Source organism: Sander vitreus, chromosome 11, assembly GCF_031162955.1.
Source record: "Sander vitreus isolate 19-12246 chromosome 11, sanVit1, whole genome shotgun sequence".
NCBI classification, from domain to species: Eukaryota; Metazoa; Chordata; class Actinopteri; order Perciformes; family Percidae; genus Sander; species Sander vitreus.
In genome coordinates this window covers 26,957,401-26,975,710 of record NC_135865.1, presented here as the reverse complement: position 1 = coordinate 26,975,710, position 18,310 = coordinate 26,957,401, and the positions used below count along the sequence as shown (strand labels likewise).

Sequence of the window (18,310 nt, the reverse complement as noted above, 5' to 3'; positions counted from 1 at the left end):
ACGAGGATTTACGACACTGCACGAAACACGATCTGTTCCACGCTTCTGCCGTTAGCCTCCACCGGGAAGCTAACGTTAGTTTAGCTAACTGCTAATTCGGCTAACCGCTAGCTGACAGCTTGATTCAGTCTAAAATAACATTAACTCAAACTAAACACTGGGAAAAGCCGGCTACAGCTGACGTAACAGTCGTTATATATTTAACGGTTATTTTCAGGTTTTATTTAGAGGGTCTTTTAAAGTTATTACATGCTGTCTCAGCTAGCCGTATTAGCTGTTAGCTAAACTAACGTAGCTTCCTTTCTTCAGTGGTGCGCGGTGGTTTATGGGATGAGTAGTTCCTTCGTTCGATAATGAAACTATGTACACAGTCTTGTACCTTTGACTTTTTTTGGATTTTCTGTTCGTTTTATCAGTCGAAATGACACGTTGTATGCTTATGAGTCACGTCGTAGCTGGTTAGCCTAAGGCATGGTCTAAAACTCTTTATATATGGATTTTTCCAGACGTCAATGGGAGAAATGAATGGGAAATTTACTTCCGGAACCCAAGGTCTCTCGGAGGAGGGGCGGGACTGTTGAGCTCTATAGACTATGGAAACGTTAATTGGTCATGTGACAAGGGCTGGGCCGGTCCCACCCCGTGCCCCCCTTCTAGCCCCGCCCCTGGCATCCCTGTTTGTACTTAATATGCTGCAGTACCTGAGTGAAGCTCAGTGGATCCCCAGCTCTGTTGGAGGCAGCAGCAGTCAGAACTTACTATACAAAGCCAGCAGTAGCTGCACCAGTCAGGACTTCGTATTTAAAGCAGGCAGTAGCTGCAGCAGTCAGGACTTTGTATTTAAAGCCAGTAGTAGCTGCAGCAGCAGCAGCAGCTGCAGACGGAGAAACATCTGGAGAGAGCAGCTGTGCATAGACAGCTGCAGGATGCGCTTCTTCGCTCTCCTCTGGACTCTCGGCTTCCTACTGAAAGAGGCGCGGTCATGGGGCTACAAAAACGGAATATTTCATAACTCAATATGGCTAGGTAAATAACAGTTTTTCTTGCTGTCGTAGTTGTTGTACATAGGAAAAACGTGTCGGGTACGCTGTGACATCGAGGACCACGTTGTTATGAATCCGCAGCTTCACTTTTTTCTTTTTGTCGTCTTCTAATTGTGAAGTTAAAAACCCCAAAGTGTCGAGTCAGGACCATTTCTATTTACATAATCAGTGGAGTAACTTTGAAATGGAGTAGACACGATGATTAAAGTATTAAAAGTACTCGATGCAGAAAATCCCTCACATTTTAGAAGCTGGAAACGATCCAAACAGTTGTGTGTTTAATGGTCTCATCATTTCAGCTGGACTTGTAGGCCGTTATATTGTGGGGTAGCCTATAGTATAATAACACGTCATATTTTATAAACTACATGTGTTTTGTGTTCAAAAATCTTAATTTGTAAAGTAACTAGTTACTATAAAGCTAATTAATGTAATGGGGTAAAAAGTACAATATTTCTCTCTAAAATGTAGCAGAGTAGAAAGTGGCATGAAAAGAAAAGAGTCAAGTAAAGCACAAGTACCTTAAATTTGTACTTAAGTACCATACTTGAGTAAGCTACTTTTACCTGAGATTGTCTTATGTCAGTGTTTGGAATCACAGTACATAGGCCTAATTACAACCCCCCCAATAATCAAAACTGGCCAGTGCCAGTATATATATATATATATATATTTTTTTTTCCTTTACATGAATAAAGACATTTGCACCATAACTTGATGCAGAAAAGGCACAAATACTTGCAGAAACATTCACCAGAATGCAGTAAATGAAGTGTTTGATGTTCAAAATTTCAATTTGGCACCACCCCCCAAACGTTGAACCCAAAGTTACGCCCTTGTCACAGTAAAACTTTCCTCACATAAAGGCACATTGTGTGAAGTAGTAAGGACTAATTAAAGCAGCACAGCAGTCCAGCAGCTTTGTGCCAAACTGCATGTTTATGACCTGGCCCTAGTACTGCATGAGGCCAGTAAACATGGAAGAATGACCTCATCTCGGGGGGGGGGCTCCGAAACGCAAACAGATAAAAGAAAAGGAATGATTGTTCAGCTACTTTCTGTTACTTAAGGAATATTAATAGAATGGCTTAATAATGTTGTAGGCTAATCCTATTGAAATGACCACAGCTTTGATTCTCTCCTCATGTATATTAAAATATGTCTCACAAACAGTACACCTCCAACTCATTTTAATGAGCCCCATTCTTTATTGTTTTATGAGGTGAGGGGGGGAAGTAACAGAACACTGTTTCATTTTGCTAATGGGTTTGACTTAAATTAATCAAATGCACAGCATTTTCTATTATTCGTGCAACTTATGTCCTTTATTACATGTTTGTTTTTTTGTTTTCCTTGGAAAGTTCTCAATCTTTTCTTTTGAAAGTCAGTTACTGTTACCGAACCTGATGGAAGGCAGTCGGTTCCTGTAGCAGTGACAGCCTGAGAGTTTACCTAGTGCAGAGATCTTCAACAGGGGGTCCGGGGCTCCTAGGGGGTCCTCAGAGTTACTGCAGGGGAACCTCCAAAATATTGTCATATTGTCATTATCATTTTTTGAAAGTCTTTTAAAAAATCCAAATGTCTTAACATGAATCCAACATATTATCAATTTGTGAAAAAAACATTTTGATGATAGGATTACTGGCCTGTAGGTAAGGTGGTCACTAAGGTAGCCATCCACAGATACAGATAATCCTAAGGATTCACTGTGCCACGTGTATGTTTAACATTAAAACATGATTTATAAAATTATGCCAACACATTTTTTTAATAGGTTCATATTCTATGCACTAAAAAGAACGTATAAACGTTATCATCCACACCTTATTATAGGCCCGGTTTCACATGCACCTTCATTTTTATTCAATATGCAGTAGGGGTCCCTGCTCCGTCTCTCTCTTAGTTAAGGGGTCCTTGGCTTAAAAAACATTGAAGACCCCAAAAAATAAAAATAAAACATTCATCAAATAGATCAAAATATAAACCTGTGGCTAATTTTGGAGTGCTTTCTGCCCAGTTTCACAGTCATGCATGCGTAAAGCCCAAACAGGATCAGCAGAGGACTCCCCACTGAAGAGGCCAGAGAGCAAGTGACCAAATTGTTGGTGAACTTCCAAAATAGCCTCTTTCCTTCATGTGTTACATTTAGCTTCATTTAACCTTCACCCTCTCACTAAAAACCTTCCTAACCTCACCTGCTCGGCTTCAGCCCCACACTGTGAAAATACTCCACTACAAGTAGGAGTCCTGCATTCACGACTTTACTTTAGTATGTAAGTATTGCCAGCAAAATATAGTTAAAGTACTTCTGTGCAGTAAAATGTTCCCTGTCAGTGTTTTCCTATTATATCTGATGTTTCTGGATTCATATTCCTGCTGCATTCATGTGTATGTTGCATTTTCCTGCTGTAGATGTTTAAGGTTGTGCTCATTTTAACTCCTTTATATACTGTTGGGTAGTTTAATCTACAGCAATGCATCATATTCTATAAGATCATTGTGTGTTTGCAGCGTCGCTGTCCTGGGAGAACCACGTATCTCTGAAAAGTTTGAAAAGTTTTTATGGTGTCAGAAAAACTGCTGTTTTCAGCTTTGTGACGATGCTTTTTACAGCTGATCCAAGCAAGAGGCTTTCTAAAGACTTAAAACATCATTCAACATCAATGGTTTTCACTGGACAGGAAGGGGATGAAAAGCTGTCCATCTACAAAATTAGTAACTAAAGCTGTCAGACAAAAGTAGTGGAGTACAAAGTACAGTATTTACCACTGAGATGCAGTGAAGTACAAGTATGAAGTTACATAAAATAGAAACGCTCAAGTAGAGTCCGACAGAAGGGAAACAAAAGACAACTTGATATCCATGTCTTGGTTTCTTGTTCCAAATCCTTCAAGTTAATTCAACATTTTACTGCCACACTTGGGACTTGGAGGCTCAAAAATTAGAAGTAGAAGTATCTCAAATTTGTATTTCAGTACTTGAGTAAATGGACCTAGTTGCTGCAGATCTGGTTTGCTGCAGACAGCGTCACCAACTCTCTTGGCTTCACACAGTGGTAGCAGTTTTTTTGTCTCTCTCTCTCTCTCTCTCTCTCGCTCTCGCTCTCTGACAGAACAAGCAGCTGGAGTTTACCACCGGGAATCGCGCAAAGGGCGATACCAGCTGACATATAAAGAGGCCAAGGCTGTCTGCAAATACGAAGGAGGGAAGCTGGCCACTTATGAACAACTGGAGGCGGCCCGTCAAATAGGTCTGCAGCAAGTCACGTAGAATACACGTTCAGAAAGAAGATTTACTGTACTGTGGGGAAAGTGTATGGTTCATAATTCATCATAACTCACTCAATGCAGACTCTTTCTTCATTACCAACAGGGAGGGTTGTGTTTAGTTGTTCCTTTCTCCCATGAAACACATGAAACATCATGTCTGATGTAACCCGCTGGAATGTAGGAGAAGAGGTTCATATGTTCACAGGGTAAAGATGGTCGGGAAGCAGCGGGTGAAACACTTCTTTCCACTCGTGCTTTGCTGTTTCCTGACTCCGTGCCAAGTTGAAAGCGGCCCCACGAGTATTGTAAAAGCCTGTTAACAACTTCTTGGGTGGATACCAACTCCGTTCCATTGGCGTGGAGATTGAATCCTGCCGATTTATCCGTCTACCTGTCAGCGGTAACAGCTGAGGTTCCCCACTGCAGTCTACCTAGGAAGTCCCTCTTTTTTTATCTGGGCTGTTCTGGCTTGGAGTCTGCTGATTATTAACTCTGAGGCCCCCCCACAAATAAAAACAACTACAACATCACAAACTGGCCACCCGAAAGCTCGTATCCAGATTTTTACTTCTGAGGCTGCCCTGTTGGCAGAGTTGAAAGCAAGACTTGCTGTGGTTGGCCGGCAGAATACAGTAGTTTATTATCAGCGACTAAGTGGCAGTGGTGGTTACTTAAGTAAAATGATCATCAGGAAAATGTACTTTAAGTATTAAAAGTAAAAGTAGAAAAATCCGGAAAAATCCTCAATTTATTTTTTTAGAAACAATCAAAACCGTTCTGTGTTTAATGGTCTAATCATTTCAGCTGTACTTGTAGGCCTAGACATTGTTGGCTAGTTTAATTTATAATACAACATTGTATTTTATAAACTATAAAATGTGTTTTGTGTGCAAAAATCTTAATTTGTAAAGTAATTAAAGCTGTCAGATTAATGTAGTGGAGTCAAAAGTACTCAGTAATATTTGGTTACACGTTACTTGAAGGTATCTACATAAGAGTGACATGACACTGTCATGAACGTGTCATAAACATTATAAACAAGTCATAAACGTTTATGACATAACGCTTCTGCCATTAAGTGTCATTCTGTTTTTGCCATGACAAGTTAGGGTTAGGGTTAGAGTTAGGGTTCATGTGTCATGACAGTGTCATGTGTTCATGACAGTGTCATGTCACTCTTATGTAGATACCTTCAAGTAAAGTGTTACCCAATATTTCTCTCTGAAATGTAGCGGAGTAGAAGTAGAAAGTGGCATGAAAAGAAGAGACTCAAGTTAAGTACAAGTACCTTAAATTTGTACTTAAGTACTGTACTTGTAAAATGTACTTGCTAGTGACATTCCACCACTGCTAAGTGGTTGAATAAAGCGATATATATTGCTGCTCTTGTTCAGGTTTTCATGTGTGTGCTGCTGGATGGTTCGACAATGGACACGTTGGCTACCCCATCGTCAAAGCCGGCGCCAACTGTGGCTTTGGGAAGGTCGGCATCGTCGACTACGGACGCAGGCTGAACAAAAGTGAGAGATGGGATGTGTACTGCTACAACCCAAACTGTAAGTACATGTTTTATAGCAAACTACTGCCTTTTTTTCACATCTAACAGTCCATACGTTCTTTGAAACCTTTTCTCTGAAAATGAGGTTGATGAGAATAATGAATATGCAGGCCAAAAAATGGGGGGGTAAGAATAGTCATCCACAGGCTGACTCAGGATGTTCTAAGTCAAACGTAAGGGATGATGTAGAGAACTTCACCGGGAACACGGTGGGAGACAGGACTTTGTTTCCTGTCTTGACTCCACACGCCACAATCTCAGTCGCAGCCTGTGAGTTATCATGATCGGACCAGGAATAAACCCTAAGAACAGCAGTGTGGATAAGATGTGGAGTAGCTGAGTGATAGTTAACACACACACACACACACACACACACACACACACACACACACACACAGACAACCACACACACACACACACACACACACACACACACACACACACACACACAGAAAACCACACACACAGACACACCCACACACCCACACCCACGCCCACACACACACACACACACACACACACACACACACACACACACACACACCCACACACACACACACACACACACACACAAACACAAACACACACACACACACACACATACCCAAACACACAAACACATATGCAGACACACACAAACACACACACACACACACACACACACACACACACACACACACACACACACACACACACACACACACACACACACACACACACACACAGACACACTGACACAGTGACACAGAAAACCACACACACACACACATACAGAGGCCTCCCGCTTTATTAGATTGATTGAGTGTCAGAAGATTGTGATGAGAGGTTCTTAAATCTTGTTTAGTCCGAGCAACAGTCTAAAATCTAAAGATATTTAGTTTACAGTGATATAAAACTAAATAAAAACAAGACCTGACACAGAAAACCACACACACACACACAGACACACACACACACACACACACACACACACACACACACACACACACACACACACACACACACACACACACATCAGCACCCCTGGTCAAAAATAGGTTCCCCCGCGCTTGGTTTCAATCCTGTCGGCTGTCTGCAGCCCCTCTCTCGTTATTGTAAGTGCAATGATAAGTTACAGTTTTTCTTGATTGCTTTGACCTGCTTACAGAAACTGGGATCCACTCGGTTTTCATCATCACTGTCTCAGCAGAGCAAAAGACACCTCTTACAAATGTATTAACCCTTTCTCATTGGATTGACACATTTCCCCCACCCTTTTGCAGAACAGTTAACACGGATGTCATTCAAGCAGTCCAAACTCCATTGTTTTAGCTATGGTAACCAAACAAAAACCATCTGTTCCTAACTATTAGAAACTACCTCCATCAGTATGAAATCACTGAAGCACCTGTTTGACACTCCTTCACACAAATCTTCAATTAGCAATCAGTCTGCAGGCCTTAAAGGTGCAGCGTCTGTGTTGTTCTTTGCCAACATGGATGGAAGAGGTCAAAGGCAGATGAGAGTGAGAGTGAGAGTGAGAGTGAGAGTGAGAGTGAGAGGAGAGGGGTCCGAGGAAGAGGGGTCCGAGGAAGAGGGGTCCGAGGAAGAGGAGTCCGAGTGGGAGGTGGAGGTATAGTTTGAAGGGCTCAGGTTTCTGATGAAATTCGGGCAACTGTTATTGATCACGTTATCAATCATGGCCATGTGGCCCAATCATCAAGACAGAAGAGACTGAGTATCAATAGTGGCTATTTCTTATACTCTACAGTAATAGATGTTCATACTTTACTGTAAGAGATTTTATTTTCATTTTCTTAATTTCTTATACTCTAATATATTTTATTTTGGTTTACATGTATTTTGTGTAATATTTACAGTATTTCAGTTTTCAGCCACAGTTTGAAAATAAGAATCAATGGAATCAATAAAATGTGCATCAAATCATTTCTGATTCTGGATCCAATTCTCTGCAAGAAGGCAAATATGACAACAAATGTCACTGGCATGAAAGCTACGTAGAGTAATAGGCTACAGTGACAAGCAATGGTGCACTGATTCACACTGAGTGCTGTATTTAGTATTTTGTTGTCCACTGTGTAACGGTTGATTGGAAGAGCTCATACACTTGTTAGCAAGTTGTGTTGTTTGAAGGCAAAATTAGCTTTTGTTGCATATTTTAAATGTTTTGGCACGGTTAGAGCCTTTTGCAAACAAAATGTGTCATTTTCACCATGGGTGCCACTGTTTCAGCCTGTGTGTTAACTGTTTTGAAAAATGTGGAGTTTGAGTTGACTGCTGCATCAAAGCAATCAAGAAAAACTGTAAAGTCCAACAAGTAACGTTACTTTATCAAACCGTATGAATGTGTGTCCCAGCCCAGGTTAGGAAATAAACTAACAATGGAAAGATCAACAAGCCACTGACACATATGTTCAATTTGATTCATTCAATAAATTCTTATTTTTTGTCTTAAATCCACCAGCCATTTTCATATTATACCAACATTTGCAGCATCCTGAGCCTTTTTGGTAAGGTTACTAGGAAATGTTCCCGCAAAATCGGGCATTTTGGGCCGCAACAATCTCAAAAAAAGGCCTGGAGGGACTGCTGTATGTACTGTAATATTTGACGATAATATTGACCCAGGCTGTATTTAGAAAATGTTTAGTTCCCCTCAAGCCAGGTCAAACCGCTGATGAGACAATGATAAAAAATGAGCATGTAATCAAACACAATTTCCACACAAATTCCATTTCATACTTTGTGGTTATGAGGTTCATTGTTAGAGTAGAAAGTCAGTCATTTTGGAGGCATGCTCACATGAATTTAATATTACATAACCCTCTGCTCTGTGATGTTGAAAGTTTCCTCATGTTACCAGTTCAGTCAGCTGTATAGACCAAACATTTTGGCTAAATTGAGCCCCAGTGATGGACATATAAGTGTATCTCTTTTAAATAACAAACAAAGATAAACAGCATTTCATGTCTTCTTCTTGCAGGACATCTAGTGGAAAATCTTTTGATGCCATTGTGACCAGTCTCCACATGTGTTTCATTTCCTTCATTGAACATAAGCTTTTCTTTTTCCTATTCTGAATTCATTTAGAGCTCACACGCAAGAGACAGACCCCCCCCCCCCCAAACCAAAATGCTTCACATAAACAGATGCACAATCCCACCAGCCGATTACAGTTTTTGCCTATTGCTTACACACTTTTTGCAGAATTTGGCTCATTATGTCAAAACTACACACAAGCCAATCAGACATAGCACTCAAAACCTAACACTCCTTTCTAAAAATGAAATTCTTGCAACAAAACCATACACACAAGCACCGTTTGAATTCCTCTTTCATATCACCAGCAACACACTGATGGGCTTTATAGAAAACACTGCAGTCTTTATGTTTCTATTTTTATTGTCATTTTCTCAGACTCAGTCTTCTGTAAAACTCAAAAGTAGAATTTTTGCAGTAATCAAACGAGTTTTTTACAAAAAAACATTCTTACAGAAATCAAATTTAGCAACAAAAGTAAAAAAAAAAAATTACTGGATTACAGTTTTTGCCCATTGCTTACACACTAAAAACGAATGCTTAGACCAAAGCCTCAAAACCTAAACTTCTTGTAGCATTCCTTAAACACAGTGTAACCATAGCTTAAACACATTGTCAACTTTGCACTTTGTTTGCAATTCTTTAACACACTTATTGCGAAACACTACACACGTTTTCTTACATTAGACACTTTGTTCAAAAACTAAATCTCCTGTTGTCATTGGGAAAACACTCTGTTCAAAATGCAAAACTCATCTGGCAATTGTAGGCACTTACATAAAGACCTGAAAACACAGAACACCAATCGGTCTGAGCCTTAGGACTACAGATAGGCCTCAGGTAAACCATTTTGAGAACTTTGCAAGCATGGAGGCAATGAGAGTCAGAGTAAGAGGAGGACAATGTGTGTGTGTGTGTGTGGTGGGCGGCTAGGGGGGGGACCTTGTCAACATCACAGGAAATGTCTCTTCCACGTCCGACTCCTCTCTCTCTCTTTGTCCTCCTCTTACTCTGACTCTCATTGCCTCCATGCTTGCAAAGTTCTCAAAATGGTTTACCTGAGGCCTATCTGTAGTCCTAAGGCTCAGACCGATTGGTGTTCTGTGTTTTCAGGTCTTTATGTAAGTGCCTACAATTGCCAGATGAGTTTTGCATTTTGAACAGAGTGTTTGGGAAGTTAGCACTTTGGGAAGCTTTGAAATGCTCCTTTCGCCTGAGAACTCAGACACAGAGTGTACCCACATGTCCTCAGCTTACTATGGTTACTGCTGTGATATAAAATGTGTCGCTGGTTTGCGTGTCCTTACAGACTCAGTTTCAATCCTTCATTTTAGATGTAATGCCTTCGTGCACCATTATTCAAGTAATCTGGGATCCAAAAGTTTAATATTATCCGACTTCTCTCTCTTAAAAGTTTCTCTTACTCATTGATCTGTACCAGCTATGGGCCTGTTGGCAACATACAAACTTCCCCGCTGTTTCAGCTGCAATACACTAATGACAAAACATGTCTTTGTGTGTGGGAAGTTCTTTTTAGTGTTTTATTTCTGGCCAGTGGTGGAAGAAGTATTCATATCCTTTACTTAAGTAAAAGTAGTAATACCACACTGTAAAAATACTCTGTTACAAGTAAAAGGTCTGCATTGAAAATGTTACCTAAGGAAAAATTTGTTTCAAAGTATCATCAGGAAAATGTACTTAAATGTACTTTGCACTACCACCATTGCACACAGTCTACCTTAGCACCTTTAACTCTTTAAATTTCTGTGAGTGATTTGTATGTATGTGAGATATATGTGTGTATGTGTTTGTTGTGTTATGGTTGTCTAAGCTACTGGATGCCCTCGGGATGAATAAAGTATCTATCTGTCTGTCTGTCTGTCTGTCTGTCTGTCTGTCTGTCTGTCTGTCTGTCTATCTGTCTGTCTATCTATCTATCTATCTATCTATCTATCTATCTATCTATCTATCTATCGTATTACAAGTAAAAGTACTCAATGCAGAAGAATCCTCACATTTTAGAAACTGGAAACGATCCAAACAGTTCTGTCAATCAACTAAGTGTTTAATTGGCTAATCATTTCAGCTGGACTTTATTTTGTTGGGTAGTTTAATTCATATTAAACCAGCATCAATATAATTAATCAACTACATGTGTTTTGTGTGCAAAAATCTTAACTTGTAAAGTAAGTAGTAACTAAAGCTGTCAGATTAATGTAGTGGAGTAAAAAGAGTAGAAGTAGAAAGTGGAATGAAAAGAAAAGACTCAAGTAAAGTACCTCAACATTTGTACTTAAGTAGTACTGAAGTAAATGTACTTATGTAGTTACATTCCACCACTGTTTCTAGCTCATTCAATACTTCAGTTTTGAGTTCCTTTGAACCCAACAGTTGGACAATCTTGAAGTAATCTTGGAAGTTTCGTCGTGGTTATGTTCTCTCTGTTCAGTCAGCTTGAACTATAATAATATCAAACAGATTCAAGCATGATACAGATCTGGAAACATGAGAGGTGTGGATTCATAATGCAGAGAAATAACATTTGGTTTGGATCCTGTCCCCTCCTAGATCTCGGAGAACAAAGTGACACAAAGCAGGGTTCAGTTCTGAATGTTCTAATGGTTTAATGAGACACACAAGGATATATACATTTTCTAACAGTCGCTCCATTCAGTTAGATGACGAGAGAGTAAATAGATTGAAAGAGGCTCCATAGGACAGGAGGATTGGTTCAAGTAATACAATTTATGAAACAAATGATACAAAGTAAAGCAGATGAAAGAGACTTTGTTCTGAGTTTTTACAGAAAGAAATGTAACAGATCTGGCATACATTTTTGAAACCTTTCATGCTCTCATGCTTCTGCGGATGGTTTGGGATGTTCCTGATTGGTCAAAACCCAGAAGTCACTGAGAATCTCTCATCGGTTATGAATGAACTGAAATAACGGAAACTCTTGACAACCTGTAGCTCACCTTTGAAAGCCTGTTTCTAGTCCAGTGGTTACACAGAGACTCTCTCTGAAGTTCCTTCACTAAGGAGTCTGGTTACTCATACGCTCTGGTATGCACAGGTCAAGATGATCTTCTACGTCTCTTTGTATTCTTACTTTCTGATCAGCTGTGCTTCATATATAAGATTTAAGAATATTTTTTGTGGCATTTTAGGTCTTTATTTGATAGGACAGCTTAGACATGAAAGGGGAGAGAGAGGGGGAATGACATGCAACAAAGGGCCACGGGTCGGAATTGAACCCGCGGTCGTTGCGGCGAGGAGTGAGCCTCTGTATATGGGGTGCATGCTCTAACAGGTGAGCTACCCAGGCGCCCCAGCTTTATATTTTCTTTGAATAAAATATATAATATCATGTAAATGGACTGTATTTATACAGCCTTTTCAAGTCTTAACGACTACTCAAAGCACTTTAACATAGTACAGGAACCATTCACACCCATTCATATACTGTGGCTGAGGCTGCCATTCACCGATGACGCAGCATCGGGAGCAATTTGGGGTTCAATGTCTTGCCCAAGGACACTTTGACATGGAACTACTGCAGGGCCAGGGATTGAACCACCAACCTTCCGATTGGTCGCCAACCGCTCTACCACCTGAGCCCCTACGCAATTTCGTTCGGCAGAAGACGCAGTAGCAGTGGCTTAAAGCAGTAAATATCATATTTTGCATGCTGATATAAGACATTTATCATATCATATCATTGCATGTCATTTGTGTGTCTTCCAGCTAAGGAGTGTGGAGGGGTGCTGACGGATCAGCAGAAGATCATTCAGTCTCCTGGCTTCCCTGAGGAGTATCAGGACGAACAGATCTGCTACTGGCACATCCGTGTGCGCTTGGGCCAGAGGATCCGCCTCCACTTCCTGGAGTTGGATGTGGAGGATGACACAGCGTGTCTGGCAGATTACCTGGAGGTGTACGACAGCTACGATGACGTCTCCGGCTTCGCTGGGAGGTGAGGATCTTTGAGGGGGAAAGTAGGAAGTACCCACAGTTGTAGTAGCGACCAAAACTTTATAGTACTGAAACAGAGTCTTCTTGTGGCCAGTATGATGAAGGGAAATATATAATTGATTAGGGTTTTAAGTTTAGGTTAAGATAAGTTTTATCACGATACAAGTTTTTATGGATTCTTTGGACAACGATAGGATATTTGCTGATATCACAAAGTCTGCCACGATACAATTTCGATTCAATTTCAATGAAAAACAAACTGTTATTTTTAATTAATAAATAAATATAAAGTAGGAATTTCAAAATAAAGGCACATCTTAAAGATGATATGTATCAATATTCTCACTTTACATCAATTACATTGTTGATCATTGATCAAAGCATCGATCCAGACCAATGTATTGTTACACCAGGGCTGTAGTACTTGAATCCGGACTTAAGACATTTTTCTGTTGTCTCGGACTCGTTGGTATTTGGATTTGGACTTGTCTTGGACTCGGCCATTGGTCCCGCCAAATGTTCTAGTTGGCCTCGACCGAGTCCAGCAGTTTATGCTTTTTATCTAAAGTAACTTCCTCCCTCAAAACAAAACCATTGATGAAGCGCGCTGTTCAGAAAACAAGTATTAGTTTAATTCATAATCCATCTGGAACAGGCATTGACATTGGTCGCCTGGTATACACCTGGCTGCGTCATATACCTCAATCATCAGGCATCAATCATTTTCATTTTGGCCACAGACACAATGTCAGCAAGCACTTTGTACTCTGGAGGCTTTAAGACAAGTATTAAAGGAGAAATCAGGCGCAAAATGAACCTAGGGGTTAATTACATATGTGTACCGAGTCGACCGTTCTCTGGGATCTGTTTTCATGCTAATCGATTGTTACCAGTTTAATCGCAAACCGCTAATTAGCTTATAACGCTAGTCCTCGGGGCAGAGGGTAAAGTTAAAAGAAATCGTTATTTCTACACCACTAACAAGGCTCAAAATATCACCACACTTCCACGGTAGCATATTGAGGGTCCCTACATGTAAACCGAAGCATTGAGACTTTGTAAGTGTACAGACAGTTTATTAAAAAGATAGTTTAGAAAGACAGTACCGTTCATGTATACAGACGGGCGCCATCTTGGGAAAACAGTCACGACCAGTCAAACGACGAACGCCGTGCAACCAGTAACCAGAAACATAGCTCAAGCACGCCGTTCGTCGTTCGACTGGTCTACTTTACCTGTGCCCCGAGGACTAGCGTTATAAGCTAATTGGTGGTTTGGGCTAAAACTGGTCACATTCGATTAGCATGAAAACATATCCCAGAGAACGGTCTACTCTGTACCTATGTGTTATTAACCCCCCTGGTTCATTTTGCGCCGGATTTCTCCTTTAAGTTCAAGAATGTGAACATGTCAGTTTTTTTGACATCTGTTTTGCTTGCTATTTGTTACATTTTCCATTTGCAGTCCAGAATGTTCTTGTTACACAAGAATAAAAAGACTCAACATCTAAAATTTGAAGTTGCACTTCAGCTTTATGTGACTTAAGTGAAATTGTTATACTTACAGTGAAATAACATGGCCTAATTTAATCCTACAGTGTTGTACTCTAAAAGGAGAATCTTCCCTTTATGTTGTCATAAGGGGAAAGGTTATTTCCCCTTTCCCTGCTTTGCCCGCCGCCCACAGCTGCCCAGAGAATTTGGCCCACCCATGAGGAAATAGAGCTACAACCGTGGCCTCAAGCTCGTCAAGGCCACACCCCCACCCTCCACCTTGCCCCCCTCTCTCCTCCTCAATAGCATTTAAAGCTACAGACACAGAAATGGCACATCCTAAGTAAAGCTCATTGTGTGACTGGCTCTAGTGGCTGTAATTCTGCACCAAGGCTGAATTTCAGGAAAGAGACTTCAGATACAGTATTAGGGGACCACTAAGGCCTATATAAAAGAGACTTCAGATACAGTATTAGGGGACCACTAAGGCCTATATAAAAGAGACTTCAGATACAGTATTAGGGGACCACTAAGGTCTATATAAAAGAGACTTCAGATACAGTATTAGGGGGACCACTAAGGTCTATATAAAAGAGACTTCAGATACAGTATTAGGGGACCACTAAGGCCTATATAAAAGAGACTTCAGATACAGTATTAGGGGACCACTAAGGTCTATATAAAAGAGACTTCAGATACAGTATTAGGGGACCACTAAGGTCTATATAAAAGAGACTTCAGATACAGTATTAGGGGACCACTGACGCCTATATAAAAGAGACTTCAGATACAGTATTAGGGGACCACTGACGCCTATATAAAAGCATCCAAAAAGCAGCGTGTCATAGGACCTTTAATCTGTCTGTTTCCAGATTCTGTGGCGATTATTTACCTGACGACATCATCAGTACAGGTGAGATGTCCTCCTAATTTCACACATGGCACTATTAAACACTGATGGGTCTCTCGATCAGTCGTCTTTGATGCTCTTGTTCCACAGGAAACGTGATGACGCTGAAGTTCCTCTCTGATGCTTCAGTCACAGCCGGAGGCTTCCAGCTACAATATCTTGCCTTTAATGCGTCTTTGTTTTCACAGAATCACACTGATTATTTTCACTGACCGATGGTTTAATACACTGATGTAATCCTGTTGCTGTTTTCATGATGTTATTGTTACATTATGTACTGTAATTAATACCTTTTTTTTCATAGCTGATTAAATAAATGAAGAACTCTGTTCCTTAAACTGTGTTGCGGTTTCAGACTGTTTCAGTTCGTACTTTCTAGATAAAATAAACAATCCTGACTTTGTGTACACCTGGCCTGGGGCTTGATTTATAAAAAAACAAATCTCATAAACTCAAATAATCATTTCCAACTCAGCTGGGGACACCGTGGGCCTGAGTTTAGGTGAACCAAACAATTGAAGCTTTAGTGCGTAACTTTTGGATTATAATAAATGTCCGTTACATTCAGGTCATTGCCAAGTGAGTTGCTACAAAGCTAATTAAAGCGTGTTTTACAGTAACCGCAGCCCAGCTGGCACGCGCAAATGTGGCGTTATGGAATCGCCGTAACTATTTATACCCGCGCTGGTGGTCGCGACACTAGTTGCAGTCTTCTCCTGAACAGAGGTGGCTAGTCTACGGACTAGAAGAAGAAGTAAAAGATAAAGAACGGCAGAACTGGTAGCAGCATTAACGTCAATGCTTCGATTTGATTCGATGACCTACTTCGTCGGATCAAGCCTTTCATTCACTATAAAAGAAGTCATCTTAACCCAGTAAGTTTACAAGAGAGACTTGCAGTCACTCTGAGAGTCCTGGCATCCGGTTGCCCAGGAGCTCATCCGGTCGCGCGCCGCTGAAATAAAAAAGAGTGGTGCGCGACCTCGGCTCGCGCGCTATAAATCCGGGCGCGCCGGCAAGACTTACGTCATCTTGACGTCACGATGGCGCACACCAGGTTGGGAACGGCCAGTACAATTCACACTTAAGACCATCAGCTCCACACACAACTCTCAAAAGATTGTTGCGTCCGGCGACTTACCCGCGCAGAAATTCGAGTGAAGATAGTGACCTCTTCTGAAGAGTCCATCATGTTTTTGTAATCCTCCGTGTCCTCCTTGGCTACTAGCAACTGCGTGGAGGAGGGGCGGGGGGAGGTGATGTGTGTGATCACGGAAGGCTTGTATCGTGTGGACGCGCCGAATAGTTTTGTTGTCATTACTTAGAATTCCTCATGGGGGAGACAGAAACTACGCACTACAGCTTTAACATGCTGGCCAAGAATCAAAGCCTGGTCCATAGAAACAGAAGAAGATAGACAGCCATACCTTCTATCATCTTCGGGATGGAAACAAGAACCTGTTCTTTGTATGCACACTAGGGGTGTTGAAATTTCCCATTGCATCGATGCATCGCGTTGCAGACGTGGCCGATTCTGCATCGATGCAGTGACCGACCCTAAGCGACTACTTGCCTACTGATGTTGCTTGTTGATTTACCGGTCGCTTGCTTTTAAGTTTTTTGCCTTTTGTCTGACTCATACGCAGAAGGGCTACATTCAGGAAGTGTCTTTTTTTTTTTAAGAGCAGATGCAATAAAGATGGGAGTTATATATATTATTTTATATGAGAATAAAGCGGTAGGCCTCTGTATGTGTGTGTGAGCGTGTGTGTGTGTGTGTGTGTGTGTGTGTGTGTGGGGGGGTTGGGTGGTCTGCCTTTGAAATATCTCATGAGCCCTTCATCAAATCTACTTCACACTGGGTACCCAGTGAACTTGGGGTTTGGATTTTGGAACATTTGGAGCAATTTGGACAGCGTTGGATATTGTATATTAAAAACTGTGAATAACACGAGACAACACAACACTGGCGTCATTACACGCTGACTGTGGCGATATCAACATGCAGTATCGTTGACAAAAAAGACAACACTAAAAATGTTTATTTGCATTGCCATCCACACACACACACACACACACACACACACACACACACACACACACACTACTCGGTCCGGTTCTGGTGGTTGATTAACGCAGATATGTGCTGATTAGCTCTCATAACGGGCCAGGTGGGTATACCATGAGTCCATGACGCTAATGTCTGAGTACTCCACATTTTCATTGTGATATTTTGTGATTAAATTCTGAAGCTGCCATGTTCTCTGTCAGGTAAATATAATAGTAGGCTACAACGTCAATGTCTAGACCACACTCTACAATTTACAAAGACCCAACAATTCCAGTAATTCCCCCAAGAGCAAGCATTTAGTACACTGTAAGACAGTAGGCTATACAGTGGAGTTGCATGTTAAGAGCTTTGGGGTCCTTCTGTAAGTCATTTTGGGGTACAATTTGGTTCTGGAGTATTTTACAAGCAGCAATACCATCCGCCCCGCTCCAAACAGGCACATTTTCAACGGGCACTGTACTAGTAGACCAAATGATTATCCGATGAATCAACGAAATAATAATGATCTATTTTTAGTCATGGCGCTAATCACAAGCACCAAATAGATGGAAAAGAATTCAAATCTTACCTTATTCAGTGTCAACCACCTGCTGCTGCCTTTGGCCCTTCATCATTTTGTGGATATTAAATCACATCACATAGGCTACTTCACGGTATCTGCACCCAATGGTGGAGATTTACATTTACTCAAGTACTGTACAATCTTTAGGTACAGTACCTACTTAAGTATTGTCATTTTCTGATATTTCATACTTTACTTCCAGACAAATAGTTTTCACTCCACTGCATTTGTCTGACAGTTGGAGTTACTAAGTACTTTGCAGATTAATAATACAAAATATAATCAACAAATAAACTTTATAGATTTATAGATTGTGATATTTTATTGATCCCTGGAAGGAAATTCACCCAAAAACTACCCAGCAGTATATAAAGTATTTAAAATAAACTCCAC

At 40.8% G+C, this 18,310-nt stretch overlaps 1 protein-coding gene across 1 annotated transcript; it reads left to right on the top strand.

The window, feature by feature from the left end:
- The first annotated feature begins 728 nt into the window (after window positions 1–728).
- tnfaip6 (tumor necrosis factor, alpha-induced protein 6) lies at window positions 729–15,664 on the top strand. The gene is made up of 6 exons (XM_078262935.1): window positions 729–1,026; window positions 4,156–4,293; window positions 5,707–5,868; window positions 12,654–12,882; window positions 15,247–15,287; window positions 15,375–15,664. The coding sequence occupies exons 1-6, from the start codon at window positions 927–929 to the stop codon at window positions 15,494–15,496; spliced, it is 792 nt and encodes a 263-aa protein (XP_078119061.1). The 5' UTR covers window positions 729–926; the 3' UTR covers window positions 15,497–15,664.
- The last annotated feature ends 2,646 nt before the right edge of the window (window positions 15,665–18,310 follow it).

Coding starts and splice junctions, on each gene's coding strand:
- tnfaip6 (XM_078262935.1), top strand. CDS start 927: ATGCGCTTCTTCGCTCTCCTCTGGACTCTCGGCTTCCTACTGAAAGAG. Junction 1,027..4,155: donor TCATAACTCAATATGGCTAG/GTAAATAACAGT, acceptor GCTCTCTGACAG/AACAAGCAGCTGGAGTTTAC. Junction 5,869..12,653: donor GTACTGCTACAACCCAAACT/GTAAGTACATGT, acceptor TGTGTCTTCCAG/CTAAGGAGTGTGGAGGGGTG.